The 18747-nt window shown below is 41.8% G+C and overlaps 1 protein-coding gene across 5 annotated transcripts in view; it reads left to right on the forward strand.

Moving 5' to 3' along the window:
• The window catches only part of FYB2 (FYN binding protein 2), a 408342-nt gene that overhangs the window by 74659 nt on the left and 314936 nt on the right, over window positions 1–18747 (forward strand). For all 5 annotated transcript variants that reach the window (XM_069232598.1, XM_069232597.1, XM_069232596.1 and 2 more), the window contains exon 2: window positions 16593–17133. In XM_069232598.1, coding sequence (XP_069088699.1) covers window positions 16593–17133 — 541 coding nt within the window. The remainder of the gene's footprint in view (window positions 1–16592; window positions 17134–18747) is intronic.

The following is an 18747-nucleotide window of genomic DNA, read 5'->3' on the forward strand; positions in this document are numbered from 1 at the left end:
CAGAGTTGGGCATGTCAGCACAGGGGTAGGGGGATGAAGGACTTGAAAATTGGATTGCACAGAAGAAGCAGGTCAGTACTGTGGAAAACTCAGAGTGAATGGGGACATCAGCACTGGACTCTCAGGGCCCAGTGAAGAAACCTTAGCACCGTTAGATGGAGTTACATCTCTGTGAAGAGGGGGAACTCAGCATATAGGTTTTGAAGGTTGATTTGTTCTCCTACACATTGCCTTTCATGTATTTCGTCTTGTGAAATGAAGGGAATGCATAAGCCAACAGTAAGGTTTACTCGGGTAAATGTACCTTCCGAGGCCTGGCATGTTCTGAGGTTGCCCGCAGATGTGTTGTGGCTAGCAGGAGCCGGATTCCAACCTAGGCCCCATATACCTACAATGGTTGGAAGCCGGCAATGTGGGTCAAGAGGTGCAAGAGCCTGGGACACGCTGCATAAGAGCCAGAGATTACTCAGACAGGGGGAGGTCATCAGTAACAAGGGTTCTCGTTCCGACTGCACTGGCCAAACGTTCATTCACTGGGTTTGTGGAGGAGCTTGTCATGAGGTAGAAAAGAGGATAAGGAGACCGTGTGGAAGTTGATAAATGGTGTGAAAAGGCAACGAAAAAAAGGAAAACAGAAGGTTGGAACGCAATAGAGCTGAATAGAAAGATGTTGGCAAGAGGAGTGGGCAACTATGGATGAGTGATTTTGAGGAAGGAAATAAAGGAGGGATGTTAAGAGATAGGCGACAATGGGGTATGAAGTAGAGAGAATAAAGACAGTGGAGTACATCATTAGAAAATGGACAAAGGATATTGGAAAGACAGAATGAAAAAGATGGGAGAGTAGAGAAAAGGAGAAACGATAAAACAGGGACTGGAAAGAAAGAAAAGGTGCAGGATAGAAAAGCAGGATGAAAGGAAGGACAGAAATAATAGAAAGATGGAGAGGGGAGAAGATTTGGTGGAGAGGATGAGGAAAAGGGGGGGTTTGAGTGTAGAGGGGAAAAGAAGGCATGCATGGAGACAAACTATTGGAGTGAGACCATGAAAAGGAAGAAGTGAATAAGCAAGAAATGCTGAAGAAAAGAAAAAGGTGTGTTAACATACAAAGGAGAGAAAAAGAAAGGAAAGAAGGAAGGACGATAAGAAACAACAAAAGCCGATAGGTATCAAGAGGGGAGGAAAAAGTATTGAACAGCACAAGGTCAAGACTACTATCAGGGCAACACCAGCTGTAGTAGTTCAGTAGGTTAATCTCCTAGGTTACCAAAGTCATTAGTACAGCACTTGCGTGGTTTGGCACATGATTGCTGCATAAGAGCTGTCATCTGAGTGGGGGGGTGTTGTTTTTTAGTTGTGTTCTTCCAATGTAACAAATTGATGACTTGAATAAAACAGATTAAGAAAAAAAAAAGGGGCATAGCTAGAAAAAGGTGACAACCAAGGAGGTCAAAGAGAAGGAACGAGACTAGTAGCAGGGAAGCATAGTCAAGATATAGATTTGATAGAGGAAAGGTAGAATGAGAGAGAGGACAGGGAGGCTAGAGAGAGTTTGGGGATGACAGAATGGTAGGATGTAGATTGAAGAGAGGAGGCAGGATGAGTAAGAAGAGAAGGAGAGTGGAAAGCGGGGAAGGAGGCATAAAAAGGAAAGACAAAAACTTTAAAAAGGGAGGAACAAGATAAGGCCAAGCAAGAGAGAGGGGAAGCGGATAGGGATAAGAAAAGGTGCGAAGAAGAGATAAGAGATTCATGACAAAAGTGAAGTGACAGTAATGATACGTAGATTGATAAGGGCACAAGATTTAGTGTCATTGGGGCTCAGAGGTGCAAGGAGCTCACTGCACCCCTGTCATCGGTCTCCTTTAATACCAACTCGAGGGCGAGGGGAGGCCAATTTTTCTGGTTTTAAGTTAGGGCCAATGGTTCCCTTGCTGTGCCACTGAATTTAGTAGCTTGCACGCAGCATATACTTGTATATTAAGTTGTTGCTTGCCTTCAGTGTACGCCCCCTTGACTGTGGGGCACAAAGCACCTTTATTGCCGCACATAAAGGAAATAAATTAGAGGAACCATTTCTCTTGTGGGTGGTGCAATCAGCGCCAATAGCCTACTAGTAGCATTCAATTTACAGGCCCTGGGTATATGGAATATCAATTTACAAGGGACGTAAAGGTAAATTAAATATGCCAAACAGATGTACATCAATCATACCAAGTTTTAGGGGAGAGAGCGCATGCACTTTAGCACTGGATAGCAGTCGTAAAGTACCCAGAGACCTAAAGCCAACAAAACACCAGAAGAATAGGAGGATGAAGGCACAAAGTTTGGCGATGACCCTGCAGAAAGGCATTTCTAACAGTGGTGTAAAGCCGACTGGGTGTTGTGATTCAACAAACTTAAATTTACCTCTACTGGAAATCAGTTCTGTATATTAATAGGGAGCTATAATTGTTCCTGCCTGTGTGGCAGGATTTTCTGTACCCACAAGCCCTCCAAGAATGTGTTCATATAATTTGGAAATAGCTCTTCTGTCTGATTATAATTTACTTTAAAATTTGTTGAAGGTTTTATCTATTCTGAATCATTCCACTTAAATGACCCACCTGTCTTCTAGCCTACACTTTTTCAACATATTTTTTTAATTTCTCCACTCTACTTTGTTGCTCACTTCGTAATATTGTTGCTTCATCTTAGTCAGCTTTGTTCCAAAGTTTCATTACCTATAACCCTAACTTGTGCCTGAGGTGCTCTAAGTGCTCTAACACTAATGGATCAAGACCATTCCTGAATCTCTTCAGTTTCTCTGAGTTGGGGCACTGGGCATTTCCTTGCTTGCCTTCTGGTCTTGATATACACAACAGAGATGAAGTACCCTCCTACCTCAGCTTTCAAGATGTTCCATAAGACACCAACAAGTACCCCCGTTATCATTCTTAGCCACTTATAATAAAGTGTTTTTGTATGTTTACCTTAACTTTTAAAAGGTAGTAAACTCTCCTTTAATCTTCAGTATCTATTGGTGTGTGTATGCAAAGGGTGGGAAATACTACGGAAACATGGTTGTGATTGGAGAAGGCAACATGGGCAATATCTTTATTAGGTGTGTGGGTAGGCATGGCAGAGTACTCTTGGAAATGGATCAACTTAAATAAAATAAATTCTATGGACCACGGAGAGGAATGTGTAGCCTATTTTTGGATGTTGACTGCACCAAGCAATGTCACCCTTCTCATCCTTACTTCAAGAGGGCTTGCCTGTCCCACTTTTATGAAGAATTTACCACTGACCTTATGCATCACCACTTTAAGATCTCCTACAACTTTGCCTCCTCCCATAGACTGTAAAATTGTGACAATAACTTCCTTAAGACATCTCTCCTTGCCAGCATTAGAAATGTAAACTTTGACTGCAGTAAATATGTATTTTAAGCAATAGAATTAGCAATCTGACACTTTCATCCAGAATTATCTCTAAAACCTCATGGCAGAATCCATGACAATGAGTACTGTTACTTCCCCCTTTATTGGCTGTCTAGAAAAGAAATATTACATGGGAAACCATTTAGATTAATATCAGTCCCCTTTCCTTCTTAAGCAAATGCATTTCCTGAACAAAATAAATATCTTCCTTTTGATTTGTACAATATTTGAAACACTGCTAGTCTAACATCGGCGAGGTGTTATTCTTGAATTATGTTAGAGGTTTTATAGCTCATTAATCACCTGTGAAGGTATCCAGGCACTCAGTAGCAAGTGTGTGAGGGCTTACTTGAAAGGTCAGGTATCCAGCTTCTTGCCAAATTCGAGAAGAGAGAAGGAGGCTCTGATGAGTCGTGGGCGGTCATTCCAGGCTTTAGGAGCCAGGTACGAGAAGGCGCGGCCCCTTACTCTGCTTTTGTGTATGCATGGTGTGTGTGCTAGTGATGGACCAAAGAGCAGAGTATTGTATTGTGATGGTTGTCCTTGTTCCTGTATGAGTATCTAAACCTTATTTTCTACATTGGGGGTAATCTCTCCTAACACCATTAAACCCAAAATGTAAAAAAAAAAAAAAAATGGTACAGCTCAATAATATATCTATCAGGAGAGACAATAAGTGTATAAAATGTGGGGTTCCCACCTCCCTCAGAGTACTGTTCCTTTTCAATGTGCAACATTCGGTAGGCTGCCTCCACCCATCCCTGCCTACTGCTTTGGGAACTCAATAGTCAGGCCTTACTAGAGTTCCAGCAAGTTCAAAGGAAAGCATCTTCATCCTTTGGATCTGACTGTGATTTCCAAGAATCATGTGGAGAGCTCTGTGTTAACTAAAATGCTTTCATACATTGAAGGTCATCTACTTTCACTGCTGCTATGTCATCTGGAATTGTTTCCCCTCATATCCATTGCAGCTCCACTCTGTCCCAGGTGAGAGCCATCTGTGATCAGGTTGTCTTCTGTGGGGCCAGCTTCTAAATGTACACATTTCTGGGCACCCTTGATTGATCTGGCAATCAGTTGTTTCCCATACCACATATAGATTTTCAGAAGGGAGGTTGTCATTGGTAGGGGGTATTAGGTGACCAGAGGAAGTCTCATCTGTGAAATCCCAATGTTTTCTACCCCTTTCTCAAACCAGGCTATAAACTCATATTTTCTTTGAAAAAGTGTTCTCTTGAATTAATGAATAAATACATTTCTAGTGTGTTCACCTGCTTGCAACTGGACATCGCAGGCACTTGGACTGGGCCCTATCAAGATGAATCATAAATATAAGAATTAGTTGAGACTAAAGAATGGGATTTTAATAAGTTTGTGAAAGGTGGTTTCAGAGGTGGAAAGGTGATTAGGAAAAGGTAAGGAATTTGAGTTTAGCAGCTCTGTATGCAAATAAACAATCCCAATTGCAGGATCTGCAAAATCTGGGAATAGTGAGAATTATCTCTCGAGCTGATCTTAGCAGGGGCATACCCTGATAGCATGTTCTGTAGGTATTTAGGGCATTTGCTTACTCTAAATTTGAGGGTAAGAGCCATGAATGGGGGTCCCCTCGAAATGGATAGCCAATTCAGACGTTTTAGTGAGGAAGAAATGTAATGGTGCTTAGGAATGTTTTGAATCAGTTTTGTAGCAGCATTTTGCGGGACCTGACAACAGTGAATCGGGTATTTTAGAGTGCCTTCCAAAAGAGCTTTTCAATAGTCCTGTCCCAAGGTTATTTTGAGTGAGTTAAATAGTGTTTTGCGAGTTGACGACAGGGTAAGCTCAGAGACCTTTCTGAGGGTTTGTAGTAAGAAAAAACAAGTGACAGGTGATCTGTGAGGCGAAAGTGAGATTAGTGTCCACCCTGATATCTAGATTTCTTGCTGTTAATATGGGAGCCAGAAGGTAGCTGATAAATATAATTTTTTTGCCAGAATTACATTTGAGGCAGCTGCAATTAATTCAGTTAGCAACTGAGGAGAGACAGTCCTTGAAGTTGTCTTGTCAGCTGTGTATTACCCACATAAGACAGCATTTCGATGCCAAAAGATTCAACAAGATTGACAAGGAGGGCTATATACTTGTTAAATAGCATGGGACTAAAGGCAGAGCCCCGAGTTATTCTGTGTGGAAATTGTGTACTGGGAGACTGAAACCGATAAAAGGATACCCTTTGAGAGCAGTTCGATGAGAAATAAAGAAACAGTCAAGGGCAGTACCACAAATCCTTAAACTGGATAAGCAGTACAATCGGATGGCATGAGAGTGCACATCAAAGGTACTATGAGGTTTAAAGAGAAACAAGCGTGGTGTAGCCCTCGTCTGGGGGTGCACAGATAAATTCTGTCGCCACTGACGGGCAATTTCCGTGGTATAGGGTTAAAGGAGTCCAGATTACATATCTTCCTGCAACAAATTAGATTCAAAATATAAACAACTGCTTATTTATTTCTTTTTACAACATCTTACATGATGGCAGCAGCAGGGAGATAGGCCTGTAGTTGGATAAAATGGCAGCATCTACAAAAGGATTCTTTAGAAGCAGGAGCACGTGGACCAGTTTCCAAATGGGGAAGGGTATTATTGATGATGATGATGATGATGTGATTGATGACTTCATAAGTTACCGGAGAATACAACAGATGGTTTTCATGCCCTTCAGAAAGATGGAGTGGGGGCATTGAGTGAGCCCAACTTGCAGTTACAGATCCCATCAGGCTGTTCTTCTGCCAGTAGATTGAAACCTGGACAGAGAGACTCTATTCAGCACCTTAGACAGTGTCCTAACTTGGATTTATTTGATCAGAAAGGTCTACATAAAATGACATGAATTTGCCTAAAAAAAACAATCACAGATCTTTTGACATGGCTATCCTGTGGTTACTAGCTACTAACACGAGGCTGAAGAAACACTTTCACTAATGCAAAAAAATACTGTATGTGAGTTATGGGTAGAAGAAAGAAAGCTTCTCTACTTAGCTTATGGTATTCTCTCAATGTCTTTCATTCATATATATATATAATATGTACAATAACAGCAGCATTGATGTAGTTTTGTCGGCATAGACAATATAGATGTCTATTACGTTTGTCATTATTTCGTTTACTGTTAAAATACGTTGCACTGGGAGAGAACTCTTTTACTTTTAACTTTCACTCTCTTTTAAGCAAGATAACTTATCTAGGGCTTGTGAGATCCATTAATTGAAATTTATATCATCTGTGAATATGATGCCAGTTGGAGAGACAGAGTCAGGGTGTGATTAAAATTGTCAGCAGTGACTTTATTCATACTCTTGAGGGTTTGGATAAGCCAATTATAGGGGGTCTGCAGGAGTGAAATCAAATTCAAAAGGAATTGCAGCACAATCACTTCAAGTAAGTGAAATTAATGGTGGATGGCTATGAGTTGCTGAACAGGTATAGAACTAGAGGTCTAAAGTTTTACCTGCTTTATGCTTGGGCTGCTTACTCAACTGTGCACGATTTACAGTCTTCAGAGCTTCAGCAAATAGAATGGCAAAATTACCAGTTTTATTTGGACTATAGGTATGATTAAAGCCTCTTCCAAACACACAGAAGCTGGCATGTCTAATAACATGAAGAGTAATAAGGTCATCAATGTTTTCTGCAAAAGTGGCCCCAGAAAGGTGACAGATAAGAGTCCCCATTAGGCTACAGGAAGAGTTGCTTGATGGAGAAGAGAGTCCATTCTGCTTCAGGAAACCGAGTTTGGTTGTATGAATGAGCAGGTATACTGTGAGTGGGAAATGATGATAGCACCTCCTCCATAACAAAGTGGGCTGTCATGGTGGATAAGGCTATAGCCGTCCGGTATACCCAGAGTGATAGTAGGTGAGAACTAGCTTCTGCGTATATTGTGGGGAAGGGGTGCTTCCCTCTGCTGGTCCTCCCACACTAACTTTGACTGCAGTCTGATTTTACGGGGGTGAGGAGTCATTGAGTCTGCCCCTTAAGATGTGCAACAACTCCTCCATATATCTCTGTATGCCCTGACATGTTTCTCCTAGCAAAAATACTCTAAAACAGATATTGTTTCTCTATAGCCTGCTTACAAGGTCTTCGTGTTTGAGTTACAATACTTCATATGTTCTTGTGGTATCTGGATGATTCTTCACATCTTTTGTTCTTCTGATATTTAATTTAGTTCTTTCAAGATAATCTACTCTTGAACTCATTGAGACCACGTTTGAAGTCCATTTGTTGCGTTCCTATTTGCAGCTTCACTTCTTTGAGAAATTGCTGCAGGACACCATGAATAATGTCTTTGAGCTGTTCTTTGTCTTTGTTGTTTTCTGCGTATTCTGATTCTAAAGTCATTAACAAGAGGCTCTTTTGTTATCATACTGAATGTATTTGTCACTGTAAGCCCCTCTCAGCTGATCACAAGGCTGCTAATGGTCCGGTATATCAGTCATCATTTACCTAGTATTGGGGGGGGCAGATGTGAGGGTACATGTATATGGTATTTCTTTAGCATAAATATATCCAAACCACAGCACAGAGCACTGTATATGGCCAAAATGAGCATGTAGTCCATGAGTGAGAGGAGGTGGACCTAGGTTGAGGGCAGCTAATGCATTGTGATGTAGTATGTAGTATTCTTTAAAGAGGTGAGTCTTCAACTCTTTCCTGAATTGGTGCAGTGCTAAGGCAGTCCAGATAGAAATGTAGATTTGTTCCAGATACTGGGTGCATAGATGGAGTAGGCCTGCTGTCTTTTGTTTTATTTATTTTTTTATCGTTTTTACACTTCTTAGTGGGTATTCTGATGGTGACCTGGCTGCGGGTGTGCTGTGATAGACCAGAGATGGTAAGTTAGCCTGTAAAGTGCTGGTCCGGATAGCTTTGTAAATGATTCAGATCTTTTTGTGGATGGTGCAGACCAGGAAGGGGATTCAATGGAGTTCCATTAGGATGGGTGTGATGTGATTGCATTTATTCAGACCCTGGGTGAGATGTGTTGCACCATGTAGGATTCCTCTAAGGGATGCCAGTGTGGCACCTGGGGGGCCATAGAGTAGGACATTACTATGATCCATGTATGAGAATATGAGGGCTTGAACAGCATATCTGAAGTTGTATTTGGAACAAAATGGTTTGACTTTCTTTAAAAGAGAGAACAGATGCCAGGCAGATAAGCAATTTCATTTAGGGACATTGTCCTGGGCAGGTACAGAGCTAAGGCTTTATATCCACGATAAGTGTTTTGTAGGTGCAGGCTCATTTATTAATCAAGTTAATTTTGTACTTTGTGTTTGTTTAAACTCTTCACCGTATTCTAGGTGAGTTAAGGAATGCTCCTCAACATTATAGATGTGCGCCGATGGTCAAGGTTCAGATTTAATACTGAAAATAAACAACTCCCTCATTGTCCAATGTTTCTGCAGGTTCCCACTTGCCTGAAACTGCAAATTTTACTCCTTACATGAATGTGAGATAAGATCCTTTTCTTAATGTCATGGGTTCATGCATGTGAGATGCCCTATAAGTAAAGAGTTGCCCAGTTTTGACTTTGTAATTGCTAAGTGATGTTTACATCCTCAGTGACAGACATCTGTCAGTTTTCAAAGACATAGCTTTGTAGTTCTTTGGGTCCCTGGCCGTATTGCTATCTCCTGCTCAGTAAGAGATATGTCAAAGTTCAGTTTCTTGTATCTTTTTGTATATTCTTATCCTGTGCTTTGCTTAGAAAAGCAATGCCTTTACTTTCTTCCAAGTCAGGAATGTTCTGCTCGCTCACTCACTCTTTGAGCTTGTTGCTCTCTTGCTCATGTGGGCACTCCATCCCAGATGCCACAAGGTTGCTGAAGGGCCCACACCAGTACCCATTCTGTCACCCAGTGCCTCTTGTAAGACATGGACTTTTGTATGGGATAATGAAGATTTATTGCTCAGCGGTCACTAAGATTCTTATGCATTGCTCCTATTTCCTTTTCTCTCACTTCATATGTTGACCATGAGGCATCTTAATGTTGGCCTCTACTTGGCACCACCAAATGCTCACCTTAGTCAAGTGAGACCAAGCTCAGTTTGACATCCCAGTCTGCAAAGCACTGATCTATACCTTGATGTGGTTGTCATGGGACTTCTGGTGGATGGCCTTTGGTCTGACATGGAACAATCAGCAGAAATGAGCACTACAGATCTAGGCTTGAGGGCCAAGTATCTGAAATGCTGGTAGGAAGGAACAGTGATGCTGCCAGGTCTGTCATTAACCACAGTCATCTCTCAAATGTTTCCGTTAAGGCGACATTGAGGTGTATTTGGAATGATGAACAATTTGACAGTTGAATTTGTCTGCTCTGCCCATGCCTCTTTATTTTTGTGATTGAAGTGCATACATGTCGATTTTCATTGCTTAAGTCCCATTTAACAACACTTATTGCTTTTTTTTTTTTTTCGTTTTTAGTTGCAGATTCCTTACCTTAGAATTTACTAAGGTTTCAGTCTGGATCCGGACATTTTTCTCAAGTGGTACCCCTATGCGCCATTAGGTGGCGTCAGTTGGCTTAACATCCATCGTCCGCATCATGCGTGTCAAATATGATAGCGCCACCACAGTGCTCATGTCAGTTATTTTCTTTCCAACTTCTCTGTGAAAAGATTATGGCTCTCTTGGCCAAGGGAGCCATAGAAGAGGGTCCCTGTGCCAGAAGTAGGTTGTGGTTATTCCTGCTACTTTCTAGTGCCCAAAAAGGACAATGGCCTCCGGTCCCTCAATCTCTTCCTCAGCAAGAATTAGTTCAGGATGCTCACTCTGGCTCTATTCCTAACCACCATGGACCCAAGAGACTGGATAATAGAGTTGAACTTGCAGGACACATATTTTCATATTCCCATTGGCCCACAGACGTTACCTGTGGTTTACAGTACGCCACAAGCATTTTCAGTTACCTGTGCTCCTCCTTGGCCTTACAGTGCCCCTCGGGTGTTCACCAAAGTGATGGTGGTGGTCACAGCTCACCTGTGCAGTTTGGGGTTTTCAGTCTTCCCCTACCTCGACGACTGGCTGTTAAGAGTGGGCCCACCCCCAGCTGTCGTCTCCCACCTCCAGACTATGGCGGACCTCCTGCATTCACTGGGATTCACTATCAGCATGCAAAGTGACACCTAACTGCCTCTCAGTTGGTCCCTTTCATCGGAGCTGTTCTGGACATAGTGCTGTTTCAAACCTATCCTCCTGAGCAGCGAGTCCAGGATATTCGGGCTATGATACAGATGTTTCAGTCTCTATTGTGGATTTCTATGAGAGTGACTCTGAGGCTGCTGGGCCTCATGGCCTCCTGCATCCTGCTAGTGCCTCATGCCAGATGGCACGTGCAGGCTCCGCAGTGGGACCTGTAGTTCCATTGGGCGCAACATTAGGGGAATCTCTCTGACATGGTCTAGATCTCAGAGGGAACTGCACAAGATCTGCTGTGGTGCTCATGAACCTTGATTGGGTCAGAGGTGGCTCCCTCTCCCTTCCCCAACTAGATCTGGCTGTAGTGACAGATGGATCACTCCTGGGATGGTGGCCATATAAGAGAGGCAGAGATCAGAGGTGTCTGGCCCCCAGCCGAGGCCTGGCTCCACATCAGTCTTTTGGAGCTCAGGGTGATCAAGCTAGCATTGAAGGCATTCATTCCCTCTCTCAAAGGGAAAGTGGTGCAGTTGTTCACGGACAACACCACAGCCATGTGGTACTGCAAATAGTATGGCAGGTAGGGTCATGGATCCTTTGTCAGGAGGCTCTGCGCCTCTGGGCATGGCTAGCACAGCAGGGCATTTCCCTGATGGTTCAATACCTGGCGGACTCTCTGAACACCAGAGCAGACAAACTCAACCGTCAATGCCTGGTACACCACAAATGGTGTCTCCATCTGGAGGTGCTTCAAGGTCTCTTTCAGCAGTGGGGAGAGCCTTAGTTATATCTGTCCACCTCCGCAGAGAACGTGCGGTCAGCTGTTTTGCGTGTTGTAGTTCCCAAGGTGGTACTCGCTCAGTGATACTTTTTGTCTCGAGAGGAACTTGGGCCTCCTGTAGGACTTACCGCCCATACCACTTCTGCCAGATTTCTCAAGAAGATCAAGAACGACCGTGCCCAAGCAATCCTGGTGGCTCCAGACTGGGCACGAAGAGTTTGGTATCCCAATCTATTGAGCATGGCCAACGATCCTCCGATCAGACTGCCCCTTCGGGAGGATCTTCTGTTGCAGCAGCAGGGGAAGGTTCTCCACTCTAAACCTGTCCAGTGTCTGCCTTCTTGCATGGATATTGGGGAGCAGCAGTTGTCAGCTTTTGTTCTTCCACCCAAAGTCTGTAACGTTCTCTGGGCACCAAGGCGTCCCTCCACAAAAACGGTATGTGCCTGCCTATGGAACATATTTGTGGCATGGTTCACAGGCATGGCTTTTGATCCCCTCTCTGACCCTGTATCTGAGATCCTCTTGTTTATGCTTTATTTAGCACAGCAGGGCTCTGCTTTGGGCATCCTCAAAGGTTATTTGTCTGCTGTCTCTGCTTTCCTGGGATTACATAACCAGCCCTCCTTGTTTAAATCTCCTCGTGTTAGGAGATTCCTAAAAGGTATTAACTATTTTTTTTCCTCCTTCACCGTTCATCATGCTCCAATGGGATTTGAATGTGCTTCTTTCTGATCAAATGTGTACTGCTTTTGAGCCACTTCATAACTGTCTGCTTCAACTGTGGCCGTCACCTCTGCCCGCAGGGTAAGCTGCAGGCCCTTTCTTCGAAGCCACCCTTCCTTTCCATCTATCCTGAAAAGTTGGTGCTTCGTACCAGGGTGGTCATGCCCTTTCATGTAGGCCAATCTATCACCTTGCCGACTTTTCACATGCCCCCTCATCCTTCTAAGGAAGAAGAGAGACTCCACCTCCTGGCCCCAAACAAAGCGTTGGCATTCTACCTTGATTATACCAAAGAGTTTCGGGTGGATGACCAACTCTTTGTGGATTATGTGGGTGCGAAGAAAGGTCGGGCAGTGCAGAAGAGGGCCATCTCCAGATGGGTCGTTATCTGAATTTAAATGTGCTATGCGTTGGCTACAAAGCAACCCCCAGAGGGTTTGCATGCTCATTCTACCAGAACAACAACTGCAACCAGTGCATTATCTTGCAGAGTGTCAGTCCTGGACATCTGTCAGACAGCAACGTGGGAGGGATTGCACACGCTTACCAAACACTACTGCCTGGACAGTCTGCTCTGAAGGGATGGGTATTTTGCCCATTCGGTCCTGCAGGACTTTCTAATATGATCTTGATTAGCAGACCATCCTCCGGTGATGGTATTGCTTGAGCATCTATTCTAAAGTAAGGAATCTGGAACTAGAAGTCTCTATCAAAAGAACAAGCTACTTACCTTTTGGTAACAGATTATCTGGTAGAAACATATTCTAGTTGCAGATTCCTTACTGACCCACCCATCCTACCTGCTCTGCAAACTGATTTCTAGGGACAGTGACTTCCCTTTCAGGGAAATAGATCTGACGCACCAGTGGTCAGTGTTCTTCATGGCTCTGCAAAAGTCGTAAAAAGAAACTGCAACATCATATTAGGAGCACACAATGCCAATGACGGATGCAGAGCCAACTGACGCCACCTAACAGCCGTCACGGTTACTATTCGAGAAAAATCTCTGGTTCCAGACTGATGTCTGGGGGAAATTCTAAGGTAAGGATTCTGCAATTAGAATGTGTCTCTACCAGATAATGCGTTACCGAAGGTAAGTAACTTGTCCTTCACCATAAGCCTGCACTGTAACAATCTAGTTGTAGCATTTTGTTAAATGCACTACCTATTGTAAGAGTCCTTTTATCGTGGTTCTGTGGTTTATGGAGGGTCGATGTTTTTTGACAATAACAGATCAGAGTGCAAGTTGATTGCTGTTGTGGACCTAAATTACAGACTTTTGGCCATTTTGGTCGATGCAGGAAAGATATTTTGATATACACTGTTTGACTATCATAAACCTTTTTTCTTTCTATGTATTTAGTTGTATTACAGCTGAGGACGGAACCCATGCAGAATGTTGTTTGCCATGTACGAAATACATATTCTCTGTCACAAAAACACTTTGGAACGAAAATACATTGCTGTTTATCACAACAAATGCTAGACTCGAGTCTGGTGCCTTCAACCTCCTTATAAATCACGTTTAGGAGTAGTGAGCTGTGTATTTATGTAAATTGACTAACCATAAATTGCATAAAACACACCGCATACACCTAGTCCTTGGGGATTGCTGAAGAGATAAGAAGTTCGCAATTTTCTACTTTGATGACGCAGCAAAAGAAGGACCAACATATATTCATATATCATGTAACCAAAATTGTATAAGGTAGTGTGATTTTAGCAAAGAAAAATAATGCACGTGGGAAATTGTGCCCTCGGAGTAGTTCGCCATTATTATAAATGAGCTTAATTAATCATGAAGAATTGAAAAATGTAGTAATCCGTCATAATTGCAAATGTATTCTATGATTCCTTGTTGAAACTGTTTTATGCTTAGCTTAAATTTAGTAGAGGCTTTGGCCTAGTCGCCTGGCCTCAAATTTAACTGAGTGGTTTTCACTTTTATTAACAAAAATACATTATTCTGTATTTTTCCAGTAGAGATGACTAATACACTTACCTCCAAGGTTTCGTGCTAGGCCGGTTTCATCCCCTTTGATACAAGGTCCGCTCCTGCAGGTGCAGACAATAAAGGCCTTAAGATAAAATTAATTGGAAAACTTTGTTGCAACTTGTGTTCCAAGGCTCCAAGGACAATGTATGCATAAATGAGTACTAGGAGAAAGACACTTTTCATTGGTCAAATTGAAGCCACCCTATGAACCCTCCAATGGAAGACCCTGAAGAATTTGGAATGTTTCTTACTTAAACCCACCGGACAAAGAGAAGTCAGCCATTTTCCTTGATGCCATCTTTGAAGCCAAATGCCAGACGCCATCTTAGATGACATCTTGATGCCCTTTTCTCTATTCCAGAGAAAGAGACTTTAAGAATTCTCACCCTAGAGACTTTAACTTTAAACCTGCCCCGTCTTGCCTATGCAGTAACTTTGCCCCATTCTCCTTGCTGTCGCAAGGAAACTTGCCCTAACTTTGCCCCTTTGAAATCCGCCCCATGCTGATCGAACCGGTACCTGAAGGACGAAGACTTTCTTGAATGCTGATTGTATTTGGTAATTATGAAAGGATAATTGTATTATGCATTGTGTTTTTCCTTTTAGGTACCAACTGCTATTTTGATAGGGCCCAAGCTAGAAGTTTTCCAAATTTGTGTTGACTAAATTCGTTTTGCATGAAGCCCCACATGCCAATGCTAATTAGAGGTTAGTTGAGGTATTCACTTGATGCACCATGCTAAAATGAAATCTTGTAATGCTGACCGATGTATGCAGTTAGTCAAGTTCAATTGCTTATATTAGTGATTTGCATTGCTATAACCGAGTGCATTATAATTCAGATTTTGCGTAGATTGCGTTTCTTCCGCTGTTATGGACAGCTTGTAATGTTCGTATACATATATCATTTGATTTTGAGACTCATATATATTGTGTTAGCTTTGTTAATATAGGGAAATAAACTCATTAACTTTTAATAAACCGGTGTGGTTATTCATGACTGAAAGGTCATGGTGCGTCGAAATACCAACTGTTCTTGATTACTAATGTGTTATTTCGATCTATTAATTGAGTATTGAGTATCGATTACAATAGTTATTGGTTATTGATTTAAGTGATCCGACTATTCTAGGATGAGGAGAGCCCAACTTGGCTAAAAGGTTCACCGACTCCAACGTGTCCAGGTACAGGTAAATTATAAGGGCTGGACGCGTTATCACCTTCCCACAAAAAGTTTTGAGAGTGTGGCACTCATCACTTTGTGAAATATGGCATGTTTCTCAACTTCACATGACTTACTTCAGTTCAAAGTCTGGCAGAGTAGGTTTCTGTAGAATAACTATCTGCAGATATTTTTTGAGAACGAATTATCCTACCAGGGATGGAGTTTTATGCATGGATTTTCTCTGGAAGCCCACCTTTTGTTATTTTCTGCTGCTGTGTTCTTAAAAACTTTGCAGACTTTGAAGTACAAAAAATTAGAAAGCTTGAGACTAGTTAGAAGAGTAACTGTTTTCAATTTGACTCCATATAGCTCCCTCTGTGTCCTCAGTAAGTGGACACACACCCCTGTTGTCTAGCACCTAAAAGGCCTCATTTTTTCTCTTAATGGAAATCATAGTTTGTGTGGTACTTTGCAGTATTCAAAATGAGTGCGTTTCTATGGTTTTTTTGTGTTTTTTATTTTATTTTATTTTATTTTTGTTTTTACAGATTCTAAACTGCCTGGGCTTAAACCATCTTAGTTGTTTCCACTGTTGCCTAAACGGTGCTGAAAAATGAAGGCGTAGGAGGCGTATATTTAGCATATTTAAAGTACTCTGTTTGGCAACTTCGTTTTATTGATTGGATTTGTCAGCCAAGCCATAGTTACAAGGCTGATATCAGGATACTGACTGTGACCGTTCTTGTGTGGGATAACATTGTTTGAAAGACTTTCTTGTTACTCTGCAATTTAATGTTCTACCAAGTGCACAACATAAAACTGCGATCTCTTTGCTTCATTTCAGTTTTCGGTCTCTTTGTTATTCCGCATATGACATATAAATGAAAACCTAAACTATTTTAATGTTCTCGCTCTGACAGGGAAAGGGCTTTGAGTACTATTATCTTATGTTAACGTGAATCTGATTTACAAACCCCCATTGCCCCGTAGATTAACCTTGATTCCTAAATCGCACTATGTTTTGTAAAGTCCTTACCCACACCGTACAAGGTCCCCCTCATCAGTGCAACGGTGCCAAAAACCCTGTGACACCATTAGTAAACATATGTTATTGAATAAAGAAATGCACATAAATCACTGACTATCCCAAGCTATTTCAAATGCTAGACAGAGCATTATTCAACTTTTGTAAGTAGTAGTGCTTTCCCTATACATCATTTAATAAGCCCAGAGATCTGTGTTCCTAACCTGTTAGCTCTCCATGACTGTTTGTATGTCCAGAATTTATAATTACTTTTCTAATGTTTTTCTAGGAGGAAGTTCCAGACTTTAGAGCACGCCGAGCAATGTTTCAACAGATGTCAAAGGCTGCAAGCACCCCTCAACCTGCACCCAGTCATCAGGTAGCCAGCACAAAAGGACATGGATATCCTCAAGTTAGGGCACTTAATCAAAAAAGCCTCTCTAATGAACATAGCTATTTAGGAAAACCGATATTGGTGCCAAAATCGTTTGCATTGCCCCGTGTGAAATTTGGTGGACCAGCCACAGAAACCAAATCAGAAGAACCAAGAGTCAACAAACTACTGTTGTCGATGGGTGAAAGTACTTCTCCGGTGGTTGATACACAGACGTGTTCCAGAATTGACACAACTGTGGGGCATCAAGTAATTGACCATATCAATCCAGAGACTATGATTGATAAAAAACAATTTAGACATACCCTGCTTATTTGGGAGAACGCGTCATCTCACACAATAGAAAGGAAAAAGGACTTGCATCTTGAATGTGTTAATCAGTGCACTACGTCAGCAGAAGTTGATCTGGAAAAGGTGCCCTTGCAGTATCTTGAAGGTAAATAATGCTTGCCCTCTGCACACTTAAGCACAACTGACATTACAACATTTAAATTATTTCAATTATTGTGAGTTTGTTAAAAAGTGGAATACGTTGCTAAAAATATCTGTTCAAACTTCACTTTTGGTCACTGTGGAGATATATAATGAATTTTATTATGTATCATATAGAGAGACTTTGTTGTGTATTTCAGTTTCTGAAAGTCATAACTCCTTACTAAGACATCACAGCAGTTGATAACAAAATTGGTTATCAAGAGTTGTGATATCATAAAGGCCGTCCAGGTCAGGTGACAGCTTTCTGAGAGCCTGTCAGTGCAGCTTTGCTTGTCTGCTTTGAGTGACAGCAGAAAGCTCACCTGCAGGAGGGGGAAGTAGGGCAGGAAAGGAAGTGAGTTTTGGTCAAGGACAGCAGGTAAGATATTTATTTTTCACATTTGTGTCAGGGAGATCATGTTGAGTAAAGCTCTCCCATTATTCTCTACCCTGCACAGTTGTTGAAGGTAGGGGCGGATGATTTTGGAAGCCATACTTGACATAATTCACTTTTTACTCATCTCTAATATTATGGGGATGTTTTTAAACTCCGGGTTCTGAGTGACATAATAGATAACTCGAGCTTCACTCTCTTTGTCTATCTGACATAACTCAGAATCCCTCAGTGAAAAAGAATCCCATGATTCACTGTTACCCATCTGTACTTCTTTATATAATACATGGGATTCTGTCATCCCTCTATAAACACCAGTCTTTATAATGGGCTACTTGTCTCACTCTGTCGCCGTTTATACAGAAAAGATGTCAGAACTCAACTATTATAAGTTATTACGGTCAATTTCACAATTCCTGTTGCCAAAGCCAGCAGACCAGGTGAAATGCATGTCAAGTTACGGAGCATAATTGAAGCAGCTGTTTAGGGCAAAGAAAACAAACATTGCTTTTCTTTCTGCTTCTCTATTTCTTTTAAGCTTACACTGACAAGCAGAGAGAATGTTAATTTTATGTACTATTTAGACAGTTCGAGAAAAGCTAGAATCTTTCTGCATGTTCCAACACATTGGAAGTAGTGCACCTTTTTTTTTTTTAATTACTTGATTTGAACTATTTCTAAAATCTGTTTGCAACAAATAACGGGTTTTTGATGTGTTTAATTGTGCAGTACAGGTTTTATTTTTATTCTTCATGTTTTTAAACATGCTCACTGTTTCATATGAAATGTCTATGCACAAATGTTTCAATTGGTTTGTGGGAAAGGTGATGGTGACCATGTAGTGGGATAAAGTACCCCCCTGACGTACAAGGTACGAATATTACAAGTCACCTAGGAGTTCCCTGATCATATAAAGGAATTCAGCTTTCAGCCTCATTCCTCTCTATGATCGTGTAACTCCTTGGTGACTTGTAATATCCTTATACTGTATAACAGGGGTGTTAGACCTGACATGCTTTAGGGTGGTCACCCCTAACTTTTTGCCTGCCTCCCTCCACTTTTTGGACACTGTTTTTGTTGGCTCTTAGACTCTGCGCACTTTACCACTTTTAACCAGTGCTAAAGTGCATATGCTCTCTCCCTTTAAACATGGTAACCTTGGATCATACCCAATTGGACTAT

The sequence above is a fragment of the Pleurodeles waltl genome, chromosome 4_2 (genome assembly GCF_031143425.1).
Source record: "Pleurodeles waltl isolate 20211129_DDA chromosome 4_2, aPleWal1.hap1.20221129, whole genome shotgun sequence".
Lineage (NCBI taxonomy): Eukaryota > Metazoa > Chordata > Amphibia > Caudata > Salamandridae > Pleurodeles > Pleurodeles waltl.